Source organism: Pseudophryne corroboree, chromosome 7, assembly GCF_028390025.1.
Source record: "Pseudophryne corroboree isolate aPseCor3 chromosome 7, aPseCor3.hap2, whole genome shotgun sequence".
Classification (NCBI taxonomy): domain Eukaryota; kingdom Metazoa; phylum Chordata; class Amphibia; order Anura; family Myobatrachidae; genus Pseudophryne; species Pseudophryne corroboree.
The window spans coordinates 7,863,599-7,886,140 of NC_086450.1; the positions used below are offsets into that span (position 1 = coordinate 7,863,599).

Here is a 22,542-nt window from a genome sequence, read left to right on the forward strand (position 1 = left end):
TTTCAGTGTTAGTGGAGCTTAAGAACAATCAATTTTACATATTTTTTTTAGGTAGCAAATGTGTGGCCTTATCTGCTAAAGTGACATAGAAATGTATATTTTTTTGTACCCATGCTGTTTTTTTTGGTGTTTGAATGTATTTCTCACAGAAATGCGGATTAGTATACCTTACACTGCTGTGTATGATACGTTTTGAGCCTTTTTTTGTATTAGACTGGTTCTGTCCATTTGGCATTACTGCTGGTTATTTTTCTGTGGCGTAATTTACGCACATGACTATTATGTGCCTAGAAGGTGAAATATTTTGTACATTGTAGAATATGCCAGGAAGCGGGCGAGGCGGAGACCTGGTAGTACGGTGATACTGAGGTGACATTCTATCAGCTTTAAATCTCCCTCGTTTACAGCACATGAAACTTAATTGATTTAAGGCAGCCGCGTTTCCATGGTTTCTCTTTATTTTGTCACCCGACGGGAGTTTTTTTTCCATTTTTTTTAAATTATTAATCAAAACAAAAACGACCGGTTCCGCTCTGTACGTGGAATCCAGTCTGACAATGTATAGTGATTACAAAAAGTCTTCAGGGACCTTTGTTGCTACAATTATTCTCTTTTGTCACCCCAACTTGCTGCACAGTGCATTATAAGCCTATATAGCAGGCCCGGCCAACCTGCGGCTCTCCAGCTGTTGTGAAACTACAAGTCCAAGCATGCCCGGCCACCGTTTTGCTAGTAGGGAATGCTAAAACTGTGGCAGGGCATGATGGGATGTGTAGTTTCACAACCATTGAAGAACCACGGATTGGCCTGCCCTGTAGCATGATGTAGTTCATACAAAATGGCTTCCCTCCGGCGCTGCATTTTTGTACAGAGATCTTTCATATAGCTAAATCACGGCAGGCAGTTTGTACGAACCCTTTTAAAATCACATCAGTCTTATAGTATAAGAGTGTCAGACAGCACCCATCGTCCCGTGCACTGTAATTGGTAATTACGCTGTTAGTTTTCTCTTGTCTGTTTAATCTAACAGCAGCATCTAAAGCTTACCATCTGCTACCACACGCTCTGAGCACGTTATAGGATGGTACGCGGTGTCTGCTGCTTGACTCGGAAAGTTGCAACGCTAAATATATCTATATCTATCTATCTATCTATCTATCTATCTATCTATCTATCTATCTAGGAACAGCCAGTTGTTTTTGTGCAAAAAGCAACAACAAATCAAAAACTCCCTGTGGCCCATCCTTTTTCTTACAATATTTTTGGAATCTATTCCTCATGACTCTGTTTTTCTCCTTCGAGCCAAAATACACATCTTCTCTGCTTCTCTAGATGCTAGTGTTGCAACGAATGCAGAAATTAATAAAAACCTATCCGATCCAAGTTTTTTCCCCAGAGATTTGGGTAAATTTACTAAGGTGGTAGTTTTTCTTTAGAACTGGTGATGTTGCCCATAGCTACCAATACGATTCTGTCTATTATCTTCTAGAAGCAGCTAGATAAATGTTAAGTAGAATCTGATTGGTTGCTATAAGCAACATCAACCAATCTAAAAAAACTCCCACCTTAGTAAATTTACCCCATTGAAAGGTTTTTCATTTTTCTCAGTCTGTCATGTTCCGAAGGGGGTGTTTTAAAGTTTCACAAAGTAAAATATCGAAGCCTAGAATTTAAAAAAGAGCAATCTGAACTTTGTATGTGGTCAAACGCAATTTTGTTGACGTTCCTTCTTACAAAAATACTAAAAAAAGAAAAAAAAAGTATCTTCCTAATACCTAGTAACATGAGGGAGCGGATGTTGGGGTCATTTATTAAAGGGATAATCACTAAAAAAACGCTGCATGCATTGCTATATTGGTATACATTGGAGAGCAGTATGGGTAAAGCAATGCCTTATGGGTAAACTTATGCTCCCTCCCAGCACTGTCTCCCAGTTGTGGTGGCCATTTTGTTACCTGAGCAAATGTTCCTAAACCAACAGCCAATCAGTTTACTGGCATGTAGGGATATAAGAACAAAATAGGCCTCATTCTCATGGTTGGCTCAGTCTACAAAATGGCCGCCTCTGCTGCGCTTAGTCCACAGATGCACTTTAAAATCTTTAGGGATTTTATCCAGCATTCGCATCATAGTTGTGGGAGCTCTTCATCATTATGTCATGTTAAAGTGATTAGTAATTGCAGTTACGTTCCCTTTAATAATAAACTCCCCGGCATAGCTCTCCGCCATGTTTTATTACATTTCACCTGTCTGCGGACAATTGGGCATGGAGAATGCTGCTCCTGATTTATATGCTGTATAATGTTATTTTCTTTGAAAGCCCTGGTAATAATAATCACTATTGGTAAATATGATATTCAGTTATTCTCTTTATAGCCCCCGTATCTCTTGCTTTGTCCTCTGCCTGTGAATGAAAAAAAGAAAAATCTTATGGAAATCTGAAACTAATTTGATCACGTGCTGTGTGGAATGTAATTAAAGGATGATTATTTTTGTACAAACATGGTTTCTCGTTACTTACTATTGCAAATGGCCCCATGCGCCCTCAGCGACTTAAACAGATTTGCAGTTTTTGTAATGTATTTCTTTTTTGTTTTTGTTTTGCATTGTGTCGCTTTCCCATTATGGCAGCAATCTGCGCGCCGTCCTGAAGTTTCCATCACTCTGTCACCTGAGACCGCAACTCTGATAGTTTTTGCTAAAGTTGCTAAGTGCTAAATTGCCCAAACACGATTATAATAAAGATTATTTTCTCTCTGGGGCATTCTGCAAAATGGGACATCATTTTCCCTGTCCCCAGGGGGCAGGAGTAAGTGACGGCGGTGTGCCTCAGCGGCTTACTACAAACGCATCATGTGTTCATCTCATCAGACTTGGTTAATCGTGTGGTGCAAATGCAATGTTATTCTTGTGCTGTGTGCTCAGGCGTATATATATTTATTTATTAACAGTTTCTTATATAGCGCAGCAAATTCTGTTGCGCTTTAAAGTTGGAAACAGTGATCAAACAAAACTGTGTAATAACAGTCATAGAGGTAGGAGGGCCCTGCTCGCACGCTTACAATCTATGAGTTCTTCTTGCAGAGCTAGGATAAAAGCAGGGATAATTTCTGCCAGAATGCAAAGGAACAGCGTTCCGACAATCACCTACTGTAGGTGTGATACTATCTACCGTTCCGGGTCTCCGGAACACTCCGTTCCTCTGTGGAAGTCTTCTCCTTTGTGCTAATTGTTGCTGGCGATGGGTTCCAATTAAATGCGCCTGCACAGACCTGAAGGGGTAACCAGCAACCCCTTTTTGTTTTAAAGATGGTGTTACCTAGTCCAAAAGATGACAAACTTTGCTTTTTGGTCGCTTGATAAATTGCAAAACACCAGTGCCCCCATAGAGGTCTGAGGGGACATCGGAAAGTGCCGCTAAATAAGTTAGAATTTCTGATCATCTCCTGTGTTAATCTTTTGATAAATGAAGAGTTACTGAGATGAGCACTTTCCCCGGGTAACACTCTGGAGACAGTGTTTCTCTGCTTCATACACAGGACCCTAAGTGGGAAGGTGGCTGCTCACAGTGACAGATAATCACCCCTCAAGGCACAGCCTGCGGAGTGATCAAACATTTGTGACTCGCTGTGTAAAGTGTAGAGCAGGCAGGGAGTCCGCTCCACACAGGTATAATGATACACAGCCTGTCACTAACCTGCAATCCACTCATGAAAGAGTCACAGCTGGTAGGTGCCCCCCTCGTGTTGCTCTGCATTGCATGCCAATCTTACACGCCAGTCTCACCCGCATACAGCCTGAATACAACCTTACATTTTAGCGTCAGGGATGGCAATCTGCAATTCTGTGTGTCACCTTCTAAATGGCGCTCGTTTGCCGGTGCATTAGTCCGCTAATTACCCGCTCTGTTTGTTTTAGACAAAATTGTTCCTTATGCCCTTTGTTTTGGATGCCAGAGAACTTTGTCGGAAACCCATACATACGTCACTAATTTGTTCTTTTATGTATTTTATACTATTTGGTTTACTCATCACACTTTATAGGGGTATAAATGGTTGTTTTCCTGTGATGATATGTCCTTTTAACACACAGTATGACCCTTTATCAAATATAACACGGTTTAAATGTGTGTTGCTTTTTGCTGGCATGGGAACATAGGAGGTCGTACAAACTGGCTTTAAATGGAAAATATCACATTTTGTTATTTTAAGGGAAGCAGGAAAGCTCTGTCCTCAAGCTGAATGGGGGGAGTATTACATTATCACGCACAGACCCTAACAGGAGAACAGTTGCGGTACCATCTTCCAGGCATGAAGATAACTAGCAGGATGGTGGTTGTGCCAACTACTGATGCACAGACCCAATTAACAGAACAATGGCATTACCACCTATCGTGCACAAACTCAACTAGCAGAAATATTTTGGCACCACACATCACACAGAGACTGAACTGGCAGAACTGTGGTGGTACCACACACCATGCATGGACCCAACTTGAAGAATTATGGTGGCACAGCACACACACACACACAGACCGAACTGGCAGAACTGTGGTGATTCCACCTCACATGCACAATCCCAAGTAACAGAACGGTGGCTCTACCACATATCATGCACAGACCCAAGTAGCAGAGCGGTGGGTCTACCACATATCATGCACAGACCCAAGCAGCAGGACGGTGGCTCTACCACATATCATGCACAGACCCAAGTAGCAGAACGGTGGCTCTACCACATATCATGCACAGACCCAACTAGCAGAATGGTGGCTTTACCACATATCATGCACAGACCCAAGTAGCAGAACGGTGGCTCTACAACATATCATGCACAAACCCAAGTAGCAGAACAGTGGCTCTACCACATATCATGCACAAATCCAAGTAGCAGGACGGTGGGTCCACCACATATCATGCACAGATCCAAGTAGCAGGACAGTGGCTCTACCACATATCATGCACAGACCCAAGTAGCAGAATGGTGGGTCCACCACATATCATGCACAGACCCAAGTAGCAGAATGGTGGCTCTACCACATATCATGCACAGACCCAAGTAGCAGAATGGTGGGTCCACCACATATCATGCACAGATCCAAGTAGCAGAGCAGGGGCTCTACCACATATATGCGCAGATCCAAGTAGCAGAACGGTGGGTCTACCCCATATCATGCACGGACCCAAGTAACAGAACGGTGGGTCTACCACATATCATGCACAGACCCAAGTAGCAGAACGGTGGGTCCACCACATATCATGCACAGATCCAAGCAGCAGAATGGTGGCTCTACCACATATCATGCACAGATCCAAGTAGCAGGACGGTGGCTCTACCACATATCATGCACAGACCCAAGTAACAGAACGGTGGGTCCACCACATATCATGCACAATCCAAGTAGCAGGACAGTGGGTCTACCACATATCATGCACAGACCCAAGTAACAGAATGGTGGGTCTACCACATATCATGCACAGACCCAAGTAGCAGAACGGTGGGTCTACCACATATCATGCACAGACCCAAGTAGCAGAACGGTGGCTCTACCACATATCATGCACAGACCCAAGTAGCAGAATGGTGGCTTTACCACATATCATGCACAGACCCAAGTAGCAGGATGGTGGCTCTACAACATATCATGCACAAACCCAAGTAGCAGAACAGTGGCTCTACCACATATCATGTACAAATCCGAGTAGCAGGACGGTGGGTCCACCACATATCATGCACAGATCCAAGTAGCAGGACAGTGGCTCTACCACATATCATGCACAGACCCAAGTAGCAGAATGGTGGCTCTACCACATATCATGCACAGACCCAAGTAGCAGAATGGTGGGTCCACCACATATCATGCACAGATCCAAGTAGCAGAGCAGGGGCTCTACCACATATATGCGCAGATCCAAGTAGCAGAACGGTGGGTCTACCCCATATCATGCACGGACCCAAGTAACAGAACGGTGGGTCTACCACATATCATGCACAGACCCAAGTAGCAGAATGGTGGGTCCACCACATATCATGCACAGATCCAAGCAGCAGAATTGTGGCTCTACCACATATCATGCACAGATCCAAGTAGCAGGACGGTGGCTCTACCACATATCATGCACAGACCCAAGTAACAGAACGGTGGGTCCACCACATATCATGCACAATCCAAGTAGCAGGACAGTGGGTCTACCACATATCATGCACAGACCCAAGTAACAGAACGGTGGGTCTACCACATATCATGCACAGACCCAAGTAGCAGAACCGTGGCTCTACCACATATCATGCACAGACCCAAGTAGCAGAACGGTGACTCTACCACATATCATGCACAGACCCAAGTAGCAGAACAGTGGGTCTACCACATATCATGCACAAACCCAAGTAGCAGGATGGTGGCTCTACCACATGTCATGCACGGACCCAAGTAACAGAGCGGTGGGTCTACCACATATCATGCACAGACCCAAGTAGCAGGATGGTGGCTCTACCACATATCATGCACAGACCCAAGTAGCAGAACGGTGGCTCTCCCACATATCATGTGCGGACCCAACTTGCAGAACGGTGGGTCTACCACATATCATGCACAGACCCAAGTAGCAGAACGGTGGCTCTACCACATATATTATGCACAGACCCAAGTAGCAGAGCGGTGGCTCTACCACATATCATGCACAAAACCGAGTAGCAGAACGGTGGCTCTATCACATATATTATGTACAGACCCAAGTAGCAGAGCAGTGGCTCTACCACATATCATGCACAAACCCAAGTAGCAGAACAGTGGGGTTTCCACTAACAGAATGTTGGTGGTACCATGTATCTTGCACAGACCCAGTTGGCAGAACTATGGCAGTATCACCTATCATGCACAAACCCAACTGGAAGAACTATGTACTTTACACTTACATTTATTTCTTTACAGCCTTTTCTTTCAGGTTATTACTGTAGTATTTGATGGGTGTGTTTTCTTCTGATGTATGCAGCCAAGTAATTCCCTGTAATGTGTATTTCCAACCTCAGATATAGTTTTACATGAACAGAAAACTGAAAGTACAATGTTATCCATATACCCGAATTCTTCTTACTATATACCTAATCGTGCTTACTGTATACCCATAGTGCAAGTATAACAATTAAATTGTGGAGTCATTTTCCAAGACTACGTTTCTAAAGGTAATTGCGATACTCGTACATGTGGTAACTGCACTTATAATGGAGGGCTCCTTTATCACAACCTTTTAGTCAGCGACCGCGCAAACAACCCTAAAAAAAATCCTATTTGTACATAGTGATGGTAAATCTTGTCTTCTTTAGACTGTATTTTAGTAAAACTCACATCCCATTAATCATTTTTTTCTGTGTCCTAATTTGTATGTATTGATGCGATTCAGATTTATCCCAATAGCCTGATTATTGACTAAGAAGTGCGTCTGTCTTTTGCATCTGTTTTTTAGTGGACGTTCCGGTGGTAAGAAATGATTATGATTCTCTGGGACGTAATGTTGGAGGAAAACTTGGTAAGGAATCCATTTAATAATGCCTGGTATATAAAATTGCCTTCATTCCTTGTCTTCTGCATTGGTGGAACATTGACTTGATGCCTAATAAATATGTTTTGTCTTGTAGGCGACTACGAGTCTTATACGGCTTTTCCTACGAGTATTGTAGTGACACCAAGATCTGACAAAGAAGAGAGTTGGCTTTATACTTTGGATCCAATCTTGGTCACCATTATCGCCATGAGTTCCCTCGGAGTCCTTCTTGGAGCCATATGTGCCGGCCTGCTACTGTACTGCACGTGTTCCTACACTGGGCTGTCGTCTCGCAGTTCCACCACTTTGGAGAACTACAATTTCGAGCTGTATGATGGAATAAAACACAAGGTCAAAATAAACCCTCAGAAATGTTGTTCCGAGGCATGACAGAAGCTTGCAATCTCGTAACAGTGGACACTTGGTGTGGTCACCATTTGGCTAAATCTCTGGCCATCACAAGTGGTGGTCCTTAATTAGCTATTTCAGCTGCTTTTCTTTATAGAGACACTGAAATGATACAGAAATTGAGTTACCACAAACTACAGAAGGCAAAAAAATCTTTTTGAAGGAAATTGCTTGAAAGGAAGGGATAGTTCAGCCTTTCCGGTGATGCCTCCCAGTTTTACCAATCTCTTCTCCTGTGCTGAAACATCCTACGTGTAACAGTGCGTACAGTATACCTCCACGGAGGATCGACAGCGATAAGTGTAGTTTGCCTCACCACTTGGACTCTTGAGGGACAGCAGCCCTTTGCAGTGGGATGAGATGAACCTCTACCAGGGAAGAATTGCGCAACAGCGTCTGCATATGAGCAGCGGAGCCTTAAATTAACTTGTGATTAAGAGCCATTTTCTACAACCAGGTCTCTAATGGAAAGTGACCGTCCGCATTTTTATGTCTCTTACATAATTTGCTTTTCTTTCAAAAATGCCTAGAACAAAGGACAAATTTTTAAAGGGTGTTCTATTCAGAGCTGGCTTTGATTGTACCTTTTATGTATTGTATGTTTGGGTTGGGGGGGGGGAATCATTACATTTCATATATTGTTTTTCGCGAGGCCTATGAAATTTATGTTTGACCCCCTAAACTGCGTTTACTATCAACGTGCACCTCTGACCTGGACACTGCGGAGGCAGACATTCTGCCATCCAATATTCTTAAGAACTAATGGTGGCCTCCACTATACAGGTAATGGAGCGCATTCCTTATAGATCTAGTCAATCACCTTTCTTGCTAACTATGGAAGGAGAACAGAGATTTGCTAACAGTCTGGCCAAGATCTTGAGACCACGTATAAGAGTGTGAATGTCATCTCTGTCTATTCGTAGGGCTCCTCTTGTCCCTGCCTGAGCCTAGTTATTGTTAAGCCTATGCCTTCCCTAGTGTTGCTGCAGAATACATATGTATTTGTTTGTGCTGAGATGGAATAGCCACTGTTGTCTTGGGTGAGATTAAAGTAAGCCATCTCTTTTTATAGAAATCATAGAGCGGACTTGGGCCGTTCTACAAGGTCTTCACAAAACACAGATTTTCTGCATTACTAGCAAAGTTCTCGTTCATGTATATGCAGAAAAGAAAAACCTAGAATGAAATGTTTCCTCTACAGCTGCAGGATTGCGACTGTCCGGCCTTATAAATCAGCAATGATGATGATGACTGTGTTTCTAACTGTGTGTGCAGACGAATTCTTAATATATTTATTGCTTCAAGGATCGAAACACCAAGTAGCAACCGTGATTCCAGGCAAAGTTGTAACTCCGTTCCTCAATCCATTGCCAGATGTATAAATGATCCATAGCTGCTCTGGACTACCAATAGCAAGGTTAGGTATAAGATAGGCCTCATGATACAAGAGTATGTAGACTGGGGGCTGTCCAACAGCTATAGAGTCACAGGTTACCTGTGCCCACCTTACAACCTTGTAGAAATTCTTTACAGGTCTACTGAGTCCTCACAACTGCTCCGGATTCCAAAAACTTTTCTGGCCAATTCACAAGCAGAGCAGCAATGTGCTACCGGTCCGCAGGAGACGTTGCATATACATTTCTTACCTATTGACCACACATTAGGAATAAGAGGTTAGCAGTTCACTGTAAGTACATATCTATAGGTCAGGAGAGAACATTTTAAGAAGCACTTAGTAGCAATCACAAGGGGCAATAACTTGCATTTATTTTCTTAAGTTATTTTGGTGCCTATAAAGTTAAAAATGAGAATGATTTGTTATTGATAATGATGTTTATTGATTGTAATACCCAACCCACTGACGTATGTGTTTTTTTGGGAGGACAAAATAGCCGTATCTCGTGTCTTATGCTTATTAGGTGTTTTTGTTGTGTCTTTTTATTAATTAAGGAAAACAGGGGTTGTTTACACATCAGGAGCAGCTGCATAGTTATATAGAACTTCATTTTAAGTATAGTCCCGTTTCCTGTTTAAGTGCCTTGGATACACCGCATGAACATTCAGCAGAAGGAGTCCTTTACTTGGTGGACCCCTATGAGTCTTGTTAGGTCCACGAGGTGGTGGCCTGGTGCGGAAGACTGGTGCACAGTTCCTTTTGCCAAAGTACAGACAGCCGCAGCCAAGAGGGGGTCATGGGGGCAGGTTCTAGTCATACTCCCCTAAAATGCACATTACTGGCATTTATACCTAGAAGTGAGTTGATTCATTAACGTTTAGTTCCAATTTAACAAGTGCTACAGACTATACAATTTATAAGTCGGCTGGAGGACAATGAACAAGAATGGAATTTCATGGAACAGTTCTTATTGCAACGGGCAGGAAAAAGAACGGCGTGTATGACAACACGCAGGCTACGATTAAAATGCACTTGAGGGCCGCTGTAATGTTTATAATTTATGCCTTCAGCATGCACTGCGGCACTGCAGCATTGGTGTTTACTGTAGTAGAGATTGTCTGACATCTAGTAGTGTACTGTAGGTCAGAGAAATGATGTGGCTTGTTTGCTGTTGTACCTCTTTATATCACTGCTGCGCCTAATGCACATTACTGATTAGACGCATCGATATCTGAGGACGTCCTCAGTCCTCACGGGCCATCATCCTTGAATGTTCTACATTGATTACTTGATAAAGCCCATGGTGGTCCCTCTTCTGCTAATTGATATAAGACATACCCCATTCTCTCCTCCTTTTACCTCATACCTCACAGTTCTGAAACTTGGAAGATATAGAACTAGCGATTCCAGCTTTTTGTTTTACTGAAAAGGCCCAAAAAATAAAAAATGTTTATATTTGATCCTTTCAGCATCCCAAGACCTTGGGCCCTCTCCGAAGTCACTTTCTGAATTTCCCTTCCCAACACTGCTGCCCCACTCTCACACATGGAAACCCGACGCGTTTCACCATTGTAGCAGCACATGCGTCCCCTACTTCATAGTCGCCAATAGGGGAGATGTGTCGGGGTATCCCAAAGAGGCTGGGGCTTCCCCGGGGCTCCCAGTTCCATTGTAATTAGCGGCGGCCATGAACCATTAGCAGATGTGCTGCTTGTATACTGGAGACACATCAAGTAAGCATAAAGTAGTTCTGATGTAAGCAAAAAGTGCTGAGCATGTTAATACAAAGGAGCCCCCTCTCTATTACATTGGGGGAGGGGGCAGTGTATAAAGAATAAAACAAATAAGTTTCTATTGAAAGTAGCTAAATAACGTTTTCCCGGGATCCTGCCTCTCCTCTCCCATGGGATGCTGATCTCCCCTAGCACGTTCTCTTCTACTGTCTGGGACCCTTTCCCAATGGACCCTGTCCCATTTCAATGACGCCTTCTTCACTGTATAAAATAAAACAAATGCTATGGGGTTTTCAATTTTTATGGTATTTTACTTATTGGCACTGGAAAACATCTTTTTTTGGTTAAAAATCGAAAACAAAATAAGTGAAATAAACGCTGAAATCCGCAATCCTTATGTATAAATTACCGTTTGGATTATTTTTAACATTATCGTTTGAACAGAAGTTCTTTGAATACAATGGAAAGATATAATGGGGAGGGAGGGGGGACGGTCTGTATGGCGATGAAGCTCAGTAACACAGTAGCATAATATTTGCCAATACATGTTTCAGTCTGATCTCTCTAGTTTGCTCTGATAGAATTTTATACATGAAGCACAATGTGGCAGCTCATGAGCAGGGCAATGCGGAGCAGAACCGCCTCTGATACCTCTCCCCTGTCGCAGGGAACGCTCTGTGTAACATCCAGAGACTTTGTCTGTGGGTGCAGAATGTAGGTTTAGGTGTCTGATCACCGGAGTCGGTGTTATATCTGTAATGTGACTGATTGTATAAAATGCACAACAAAAGAAAAATGACTACAGATCAAATAATGGAGTTTTAATTGATTACGTAGGAAGAAAGTAACGTGTTGAAGCGACAACAGGTCTGTCTGTACCGCAATGAATTGTGGCCTTTACAGGTGCAGAAATATGTTGATGTCCCATTTGCCATCCAGTGCAGGCTGTTGTTTTAGTTGTAACGTGATCGTTTCTGTATTTAGTTCTCACATTGGAAGCAGCAGTTTTGTGGAGTCCATATTCCCGGAAATGTAGCATTTACTGTAGCAGAGGCTGCATCTGGTTGTCCAGCGATATCTCTAGTTGCTAGAAAGCTGATTGGCCGCATTTGGTCCTATAAGAAGGCTGCCTGCGGGTGCAAGTCTACAAAGATTGTTAAGTCTTCGTCAAGCAACCAATCACAGTCTTAGTTAAGCAAAATGACAATGAATGTAATGTTACAGACACGTTGTTGTTTGACCATCCACTTCCAGAGGCTTTACTGCATTTGTGTTTTGTACAGAAACTAATATGAGGGTCATTCTGCAGCAGTTGAGTGGTTCTATGGGGGGGAAAAAACGAACTTTAAATAAGATAAATTACACCCCTGGCCCTCTCCCCCAAAACAAATCATATGTTACTGACAAATCACAACAACACAATTGCGTTATACAAAAGCATCAAATATAACACTCCAGATTTTGGTGTCTGTAGAATATGGAGGACACACTGGGGAGACCAAATCATAAAGACCATGAAGCTGATTTATCAATGAGTAGAGCTCTAGTCTACCGTATGGATCACCACACTAATACCCCAGCAGTGCACACAATAGCGGAATCTCGACACCCAGCGGGGTGGTAAATAATTGGTTCAGCAACTACAATACAGCAACTCTATACCGGAAAACCAGAATTTATTTGCAACATGATGGTGAATGATTTTGTATCCTTATAGCAGGTAATTTAAAGTGTTTTGTTTGATTATGTGTAATGTAAAGCAGCAGTGTGACACACTCCGCAGATTACAGATTCAGCAACTGTGCAGGTATAGTCAAGACTCTGTATAAGTTAGGTAACCGCACCCACAGACGCCGAAGGGACTCAACCCACGTGTGTTACATTTATAGACACCAGTCCAATTAATTAGACCAAGTAATTATTCATTTTTATAAAATGTAAATTTATATAAGAGCTTACACCCCCTAATATTTTCCTTATTGCTGTATAAAGCCTTTCGCTGTGAATGTGTAATTTGCGCAGAATGTTTTCTCGACTGCTGCTTATTTTCTTATCCCATCGCAGAGGGGCTTGGCATGGCCTTGCATGCTCCTTCCGCCGCAGAGGGGTTATATGACATCATTCCATTTGCTGGCTGAGCCAGAATGAATGGATTTAAAGAGCTTTACTGTGATTCTTTATGTAAAGAATTAGAGAATACAATGTAAACTGTGTTATGTCATTTGTATAAACATTTTTTTAAATAACTATTTAATAAATAATATTCCATAAGCGTTGTCTAGTTTCTTTTTAAATATATATATATATATATATATATATATATATATATATATATATATATATATAAAATAAGGATTTTGTTCATATTTGAGCTTGTAACCTATTGTCAGGGAACCGCAATTCTCTGCAAGACCCTACACTAGCGTATAAGCCAAGAACACCACTGCATTGCAGCTAAATGTACTCACCTTTCAGATACAAAGAGGAACTTCTAAACAGGGCTGGTGTGTAAGTCACAACCATCTAGGCAAAACTAGCAATAATAAGTCCCACTGAGAGTACAGGACAAGCCCCAACAATGCAACATGAAAGTCCTCTTGCAGAGTGGAAATTGCTGTTGGCCCCCAGACTTAGCAGAGAGCGCCCCCCCCCCCCCCCTTCCCCTACTGTTCTATTTCCATAATCATGCACCATTCAAGGAAGTCTCATCGTTGCACTGCTCCGCAAAAGCTCTGCGATGAACATCATGACTCCGCCCAAACTCCTTCCCTTTAACTGTGCAATGGCGTAAGTATAACAATTGAATTGGCACAGCAGGATCACAGCTGATGTGATGTGGATATTTTGCAATTTGTTAGTGCAAATGTCAGAAGGGCAGATGGCTGATGGGCCGGTTCAGCCGCCTGAAAGTCTGGCTGAGTAGCTCCGCCTCCCGACACTCGGCTGGCATGCAGAGAGATGAGGTGGCTACGACGCCACAACCCCATGACTCACCGATGAGGCACGGCTATGCCCGTTTTCCATGCACGCACTTAAAATGTCACTTGGGGCCAATGTCCATCAGTGCACTTGATTAATGGCCTCCATTGGTATTTTTTCTAAGGAATGATCACAGTATGAACAGAAAGTGGCTGAATTACCTAATACAGATCCATTGTCTAATCTAGGTATAACTCTAATTAGTCAGCAGACCGCCATCATTTTGTCACAAACCGCACCCTGCACACTCATGACCTGAAAGGTACCGTAAGGAGTCACAGAGGATTTCAGCTCTCAGCTATCCCATAGGGTACAGATGTAACTGGATTTGTCCCAAACGCAGGTACTCACTTCCAAACACACCTACACAGTAGATACCACCATCTACTGTATAAGCCCAACAGAGGTCTGTGTAAAATCAGATGTAATTCCCTGATTGTGCACCCTCTGCTTTCTGATAGCTGAAAGAGTTAACACTTCATGTATCTGTGTAAGTATGGCCAAGACACTATATAAGTTGGATAAGTTTGGTAGAGATATGTGGTTCAGTTTTCCTGAAATATGAACATACCTGAACTTAGGAGTTTGAGTCAAATAAAGTCAAATTGTGTATACGAAGGGTGTTGCTCTGTCACCAGTGTATAAGGGCACCCATATATGTAACTTGTGTAGGATCCATACAGTGCCTGGCATTATTACTGTGGCATATCCTTGGCACTAAAACGTGGCTGAGGATGACACCTAGGCGGCCATAGGCACTGGAATCCATCTGCACAACACATTTGTGAGTGAAACCAGAGGGTTGCGAGACTGGAGAGCTGGTGAGAGCAGCCTCTACATCAGATGGGCTCCTCAAAGACTGGAGAGCTGGTGAGAGCAGCCTCTATATCAGATGGGCTCCTCACAGACTGGAGAGCTGGTGAGAGCAGCCTCTACAGCATATGGCCTCCTCATAGACTGGAGAGCTGGTGAGAGCAGCTTCTACATCAGATGGGCTCCTCAAAGACTGGAGAGCTGGTGAGAGCAGCCTCTACATCAGATGGGCTCCTCACAGACTGGAGAGCTGGTGAGAGCAGCCTCTATATCAGATGGGCTCCTCACAGACTGGAGAGCTGGTGAGAGCAGCCTCTACAGCATATGGCCTCCTCATAGACTGGAGAGCTGGTGAGAGCAGCCTCTACATCAGATGGGCTCCCCACAGACTGGAGAGCTGGTGAGAGCAGCCTCTACATCAGATGGCCTCCCCACAGACTGGAGAGCTGGTGAGAGCAGCCTCTATATCAGATGGGCTCCTCACAGACTGGAGAGCTGGTGAGAGCAGCCTCTACAGCATATGGCCTCCTCATAGACTGGAGAGCTGGTGAGAGCAGCCTCTACAGCAGATGGCCTCCCCACAGACTGGAGAGCTGGTGAGAGCAGCTTCTACATCAGATGGCCTCCCCACAGACTGGAGAGCTGGTGAGAGCAGCCTCTATATCAGATAGGCTCCTCACAGACTGGAGAGCTGGTGAGAGCAGCCTCTACAGCATATGGCCTCCTCATAGACTGGAGAGCTGGTGAGAGCAGCCTCTACAGCAGATGGCCTCCCCACAGACTGGAGAGCTGGTGAGAGCAGCCTCTACATCAGATGGGCTCCTCACAGACTGGAGAGCTGGTGAGAGCAGCCTCTACATCAGATGGGCTCCTCACAGACTGGAGAGCTGGTGAGAGCAGCCTCTATATCAGATGGGCTCCTCACAGACTGGAGAGCTGGTGAGAGCAGCCTCTACAGCAGATGGCCTCCCCACAGACTGGAGAGCTGGTGAGAGCAGCTTCTACATCAGATGGCCTCCTCACAGACTGGAGAGCTGGTGAGAGCAGCCTCTACAGCAGATGGCCTCCCCACAGACTGGAGAGCTGGTGAGAGCAGCCTCTACATCAGATGGGCTCCTCACAGACTGGAGAGCTGGTGAGAGCAGCCTCTACAGCAGATGGCCTCCTCACAGACTGGAGAGCTGGTGAGAGCAGCCTCTACAGCAGATAGGCTCCTCACAGACTGGAGAGCTGGTGAGAGCAGCCTCTACAGCAGATGGCCTCCCCACAGACTGGAGAGCTGGTGAGAGCAGCCTCTACAGCAGATAGGCTACTCACAGACTGGAGAGCTGGTGAGAGCAGCCTCTACAGCAGATGGACTCCTCACAGACTGGAGAGCTGGTGAGGCAGCCTCTACAGCAGATGGGCTCCTCACAGACTGGAGAGCTGGTGAGAGCCGCCTCTACAGCAGACAAACTCCTCACAGACTGGAGAGCTGGTTAGAGCCGCCTCTACAGCAGACAGCCTCCCCACAGACTGGAGAGCTGGTGATAGCAGCCTCTACAGCAGATGGACTCCTCACAGACTGGAGAGCTGGTGAGAGCAGCCTCTACAGCAAATTGACTCCTCACAGACTGGAGAGCTGGTGAGAGCAGCCTCTACAGCAGATGGGCTCCTCACAGACTGGATAGCTGGTGAGAGCCGCCTCTACAGCAGATGGGCTCCTCACAGACTGGAGAGCTGGTGAGAGCAGCCTCTACAGCAGACAAACTCCTCACAGACTGGAGAGCTGGTGAGAGCAGCCTCTACATCAGATGGCCTCCTCACAGACTGGAGAGCTGGTTAGAGCAGCCTCTACAGCAGACAGACTCCTCACAGACTGGAGAGCTGGTGAGAGCAGCCTCTACATCAGATGGCCTCCTCACAGACTGGAGAGCTGGTGAGAGCAGCCTCAACATCAGATGGCCTCCTCACAGACTGGAGAGCTGGTGAGAGCAGCCTCTATATCAGATGGCCTCCTCACAGACTGGAGAGCTGGTGAGAGCAGCCTCTACATCAGATGGCCTCCTCACAGACTGGAGTCCAATTCACTATTGGAGGCAGTTTAGTCTTGGTTGCAGCTATCGGAGGCTTTGCTGCAGAGCATTAGTAAAGTACAACTCCTATAGCACCTAACCTACTTTCTCTGACGTCCTAGTGGATGCTGGGAACTCCGTAAGGACCATGGGGAATAGACGGGCTGCGCAGGAGACTGGGCACACTAAAAGAAAGATTAGGTACTATCTGGTGTGCACTGGCTCCTCCCTCTATGCCCCTCCTCCAGACCTCAGTTAGAATCTGTGCCCGGCCAGAGCTGGCTGCACCTAGTGGGCTCTCCTGAGATCGCTAGAAAAGAAAGTATTTATTAGGTTTTTTATTTTCAGTGAGATCTGCTGGCAACAGACTCACTGCTACGAGGGACTGAGGGGAGAGAAGCAAACCTACCTGCTTGAAGCTAGCTTGTGCTTCTAAGGCTACTGGACACCATTAGCTCCAGAGGGATCGAACACAGGGCCCGACCTCGATCGTCCGTTCCCGGAGCCGCGCCGCCGTCCCCCTTGCAGAGCCAGAAGACGGAAGATTCCAGGAGAAAATCGGCGGCTGAAGACTCCGGTCTTCAATAAGGTAGCGCACAGCACTGCAGCTGTGCGCCATTGCTCCCACAGCACACCACACGCTCCGGTCACTGGTGGGTGCAGGGCGCTGGGGGGGGGGGGGCGCCCTGGGCTGCAATTAGATTACCTTTTGGCAATAAAAACACACATAATACAGTCTAGTACTGTATATGTGTAAAAACCCCCGCCATTAAAGTACATAAAAGGACAGAAGCCCGCCGCTGAGGGGGCCGGGCCTTCTTCCTCAGCACACCGGCGCCATTTTCTCTTCACAGCTCAGCTGGAAGGAAGCTCCCCAGGCTCTCCCCTGCAGTATTCTGGTACACAAAGGGTGAAAAGAGGGGGGGGGGGGGGCACATAAATTTAGGCGCAAAATTTATATATACAGCAGCTACTGGGTAAACACTGAGTTGTAGTGTAATCCCTGGGTTATATAGCGCTGGGGTGTGTGCTGGCATACTCTCTCTCTGTCTCTCCAAAGGGCCTGGTGGGGGAACTGTCTTCGAATAGAGCATCCCCTGTGTGTGTGGTGTGTCGGTACGCGTGTGTCGACATGTCTGAGGTAAAAGGCTCCTCTAAGGAGGTGATAGAGCGGATATGTGTGTGGGAGGGTGTCTCCGTCGACAGCGCCGACACCTGTTTGGATATGTGTAAGTGCTGAGGTAAAATTATTGCACAAAAGGTTAGGGAACAGAAAGGAAATCTACCCTGGTCTGTCCCTATGTCACAGAGACCTTCAGAGTCTCTCTATGTTCACTATCCAAAATAACAAACACTGGTATCGACACGGAGTTTAACTCCACTGTCGACTATGATAATGCAAAGTTACAGCCAAGAGGGCTAAAAGATATTCAATATATGATTACTGGAATAAAAGAGGATTTGCATATCACTGATGACTCATCTGTCTCTGACACGAGAGTACACATGTTAAGGGGAAGAATGCTGAGGTAAATTTCCCTCCTCTCATGAGGAAAAAGAGCGGGAATCTCCAGACAAGAGACGGCAGCTTCCCACAAGAGAGTTCTCAGGCTGTATCCTTTTCCCACTAGGGCCAGGATGTGTTGAGAATCTTCCCCTTGGGTGTCCTGTTTGCACTAGCTATTCTCAGGGATCCTGCAGATAGTGTGCACATTCTAGTATACTGCCCAGACCGGCGATTGTGTCGGCATGGGTTTATAGCGCTGTGACAGCGTGGACAGGTACCTTATCTGCAGAGATTGAGACCCTAGTATGCATATAAATATATTAAGATGCTGTCTTAAGTGATAGATATATAATTATAAAGCATGCCCAAAGGGACATGAGTATACTGGGTCCTAGAGTCAAAGCTATGTCGATTTCTGCTTGACGTGTCCTGTAGAATATACATTGGACAGATGATGCCGACTTAAGAGGCATATGGAAGGCTGAGGATTGTGTGGAGAAAGGTTCTCGGGCCTGGTCTCCACAGCTATAGTTGGTAATTCTGCTAGTTGCCCTATATTCCTGCACAGCCTAGGAAAGCACGACATTATTAAATGCAGCTTTTCGAATAAAGAAACAAGAAAGTCTGAGGTGCGTCCTTTCTTGTCAGAGCCGGGGGCAGAGGAAAGAAGCTGTACAACACAGCTAGTCCCCAGGAACAGAAGTCCTCCCCGGCCTATACAAAAATCCACCGCATGTCGCTGGGGCTCCACAGGCCGAGCTAGGCCCGGTGGGGACACGCCTTCGTAAGTTCAGCCACAAGTGGGTTCACTCCCTGTTAGATCCCTGGGCAATAGAAATTGTGTCGCAGGGATACAGGCTGGACTGTGAGAAGATGCCCCCTCACCGATGACCCGGCGGGCTTTCCCCCAAGAGAGGGAGCCAGTGTTAACTGCAATTCGCAAATTGTATCTTCAACAGGTGGTGGTCACGGGTCCCCTCCTTCAACAAGAGGGTGTTATTATTCGACCATGTTGTAATCCCGAAACCAGACGGTTCGGTTAGACCCATATTGAATTAAAATCCCTGAACATATACCTGAAAAGGTTCAAGTTCAAGCTGGAATCGCTAAGAGCGGTCATTGCAAGCCTGAAAAGGGGGAGACTTTATCGTGAATCGGGACATTTATTTATTTATTTATTACCAGTTATTTATATAGCGCACACATATTCCGCAGCGCTTTACAGAGAATATTTTGGCCATTCACATCATCCCTACCACATGTACACACACACACATTCACGCTAGGGTTAATTTTGTAGGGAGCCAATTAACCTACCAGTATATTTTTGGATTGTGGGAGGAAACCGGAGTACCCGGAGGAAACCCACGCAAGTACGGGGAGAATATACAAACTCCACACAGTTAGAGCCATGGTGGGAATCGAACCCATGACCTCAGTGCTGTGAGGCAGTAATGCTAACCATTACACCGTCCGTACTGGGACATAAGGGATGCATACCTTCAGGTCCCCATTTATCCACCTCATCAGGCGTACCTCAGAATTGCGGTACGGGATTGTAATTACCAATTTCACCAAGGTAATGGCGGATATGATGGTGCTCCTGCGGAAGCAAGGTGTCACTATTATCACATACTTGGATGATCTCATAAAAGCGAGATCAAGAGAGCAGTTGCTGGACAGCGTATCACCTTCTCTGGAAGTGAAACGGCAACACGACTGGATTCTATATATTCCGAAGTCGCAGTTGGTTCCTACAGCTCATCTGCCTCGCCTAGGCATGATCCTAGACACAGACCAGAAGAGGGTTTATCTCCCGATAGAGAGAGCTCAGGAGCTCATGACACTGGTCAGGAATCTATTAAAACCAAAACAGGTGTCAGTGCTTCACTGCACTCGAGTCCTGGGAAGGATGATGGCATCATACGAGGCCATCCCCTTCGGCTGGTTCCATGCAAGGACAATGGAACTTACTGGACAAGTGGTCCGGATCACATCTTCAGATGCATCGGTTAATCACCCTATCCCCCAGGGCCAGGGTGTCTCTCCTGTGGTGGCTGCGGAGTGCTCACCTTCTCGAGGGCCGCAGATTCGGCATTCAGGACTAGGTCCTGGTTACCACGGATGCAAGCCTCCGAGGGTGGGGGGCAGTTACACAGGGAAGAAAATTCCAAGGTTTGTGGTCAAGCCAACAGACTTGCCTTCACATCAATATCCTGGAACTAAGGGCCATATACTACGCCCTAAGTTCCTGCTTCGCGACCAGCCGGTTCTGATCCAGTCAGACCGCAGGGGCTCATGTAAACCGCCAAGGCGGCACAAGGAGCAGGGTGGCGAGGGTAGAAGCCACCAGAATTCTTCGCTGGGCGGAGAATCAAGTAAGCGCACTGTCAGCAGTGTTCATTCCGGGAGTGGACAACTGGGAAGCAGACTTCCTCAGCAGGCACGACCTCCACCCGGGAAAGTGGTAACTTCATCAGGAAGTTTTCACGCAGTTTTGCAAATTGATGGGAACTGCCTCAGGTGGACTAGATGGCGTCCCACCTCAATAAAAAGATAAAAAAGGTTTTACGCTGGGTCAAGGGACTCTCAGGCGATAGCTGTGGTCGCACTAGTAACACCGTGGGTTTTCCAGTCGGTCTATGTATTCCCTCCTCTTCCTCTCAGACCCAAGGGCTGAGAATTGTAATAAAAGGAGGAGTGTGAACAATATTCTTTGCTCCGGATTGGCCAAGAAGGACTCGGTACCCGGAACTGCAAGAAATGCTCTCAGAGGACCCATGGCCTCTGCCTCTCAGACAGGACATGTTGCAACAGGGGCCCTGTCTGTTCCAAGACTTACCGCGGCTGCGTTTGACGGCATGGCGGTTGAACGCCGGATCCTTGCGGAAAAGGGCATTCCGGATGCAGTTATTCCTACGCTGATAAAGGCTAGGAAAGACGTGACAGCAAGACTTTTTCACTGTATATGGCGAAAATAGGTTGCTTGGTGTGTGGCCGGGAAGGCCCTACAGAGGAATTCCAGCGGGGTCGATTCCTGCACTTGCTACAGTCAGGAGTGACTATGGGCCTAAAATTAGGATCCATAAGGGTCAAGATTTCGGCCCTATCCCTTTTTCTCTCAAAAGGAACTGGCTTCACTTATTCAGCCTCCTTTTGTGCCACCAGTGGCACCTTGGGATCTTAACGTTGTGTTGGATTCCTAAAAATCCCACTGGTTTGAGCCACTTAAGACCGTGGAGCTAAAATATCTCACGTGGAAAGTGGTAATGCTTTTGGCCTTAGCTTGGACTAGGCGTGTGTCAGAATTGGCGGCTTTGTCATGTAAGAGCCCATATCTGATCTTCCATATGGAAAGGGCAGAATTGAGGACTCGTCCCCAATTTCTCCCTAAGGTGGTATCATCGTTTCATTTGAACCAACCTATGGTGGTGCCTGCGGCTACTAGGGACTTGGAGGACTCCAAGTTGCTGGACGTGGTCCGGGGAATGAAAATGTATGTTTCCAGGACGGCTAGAGTCAGAAAAACTGACTCGCTATTTATCCTGCATGCACCCAACAAGCTGGGTGCTCCTGCTTAAAAGCAGACTATTGCTCGCTGGATCTGTTGCACGATTCAGCTGGCACATTCTGCGGCTGGACTGCCGCATCCTAAATCAGTAAAAGCCCATTCCACAAGGAAGGTGGGCTCTTTCTTGGGCGGCTGCCCGAGGGGTCTTGGCATTACAGCTTTGCCGAGCTGCTACTTGGTCAGGTTCAAACACATTTGCAAAATTCTACAAGTTTGATACCCTGGCTGAGGAGGACCTTGAGTTTGCTCATTCGGTGCTGCAGAGTCATCCGCACTCTCCCGCCCGTTTGGGAGCTTTGGTATAATCCCCATGGTCCTTACGGAGTTCCCAGCATCCACTAGGACGTCAGAGAAAATAAGAATTTACTCACCGGTAATTCTATTTCTCGTAGTCCGTAGTGGATGCTGGGAGCCCGTCCCAAGTGCGGACTCTCTGCAATACATGTATATAGTTATTGCTTAACTTAAGGGTTATTGTTATGAGCCATCTTTTAAAGGAGGCTCAGTTTTTTGTTCATACTGTTAACTGGGTATAGTTATCAC

At 45.8% G+C, this 22,542-nt stretch overlaps 1 protein-coding gene across 1 annotated transcript in view; it reads left to right on the forward strand.

Annotated features, from left to right (window-relative positions):
* The window catches only part of NRP2 (neuropilin 2), a 154,364-nt gene extending 141,018 nt beyond the window's left edge, over positions 1 to 13,346 (forward strand). Inside the window, exons 16-17 of the mRNA XM_063932656.1 lie at positions 7,461 to 7,523; positions 7,633 to 13,346. Of these exons, the coding sequence (XP_063788726.1) occupies positions 7,461 to 7,523; positions 7,633 to 7,928 (359 nt within the window). The 3' untranslated portion in view covers positions 7,929 to 13,346. The remainder of the gene's footprint in view (positions 1 to 7,460; positions 7,524 to 7,632) is intronic.
* The last annotated feature ends 9,196 nt before the right edge of the window (positions 13,347 to 22,542 follow it).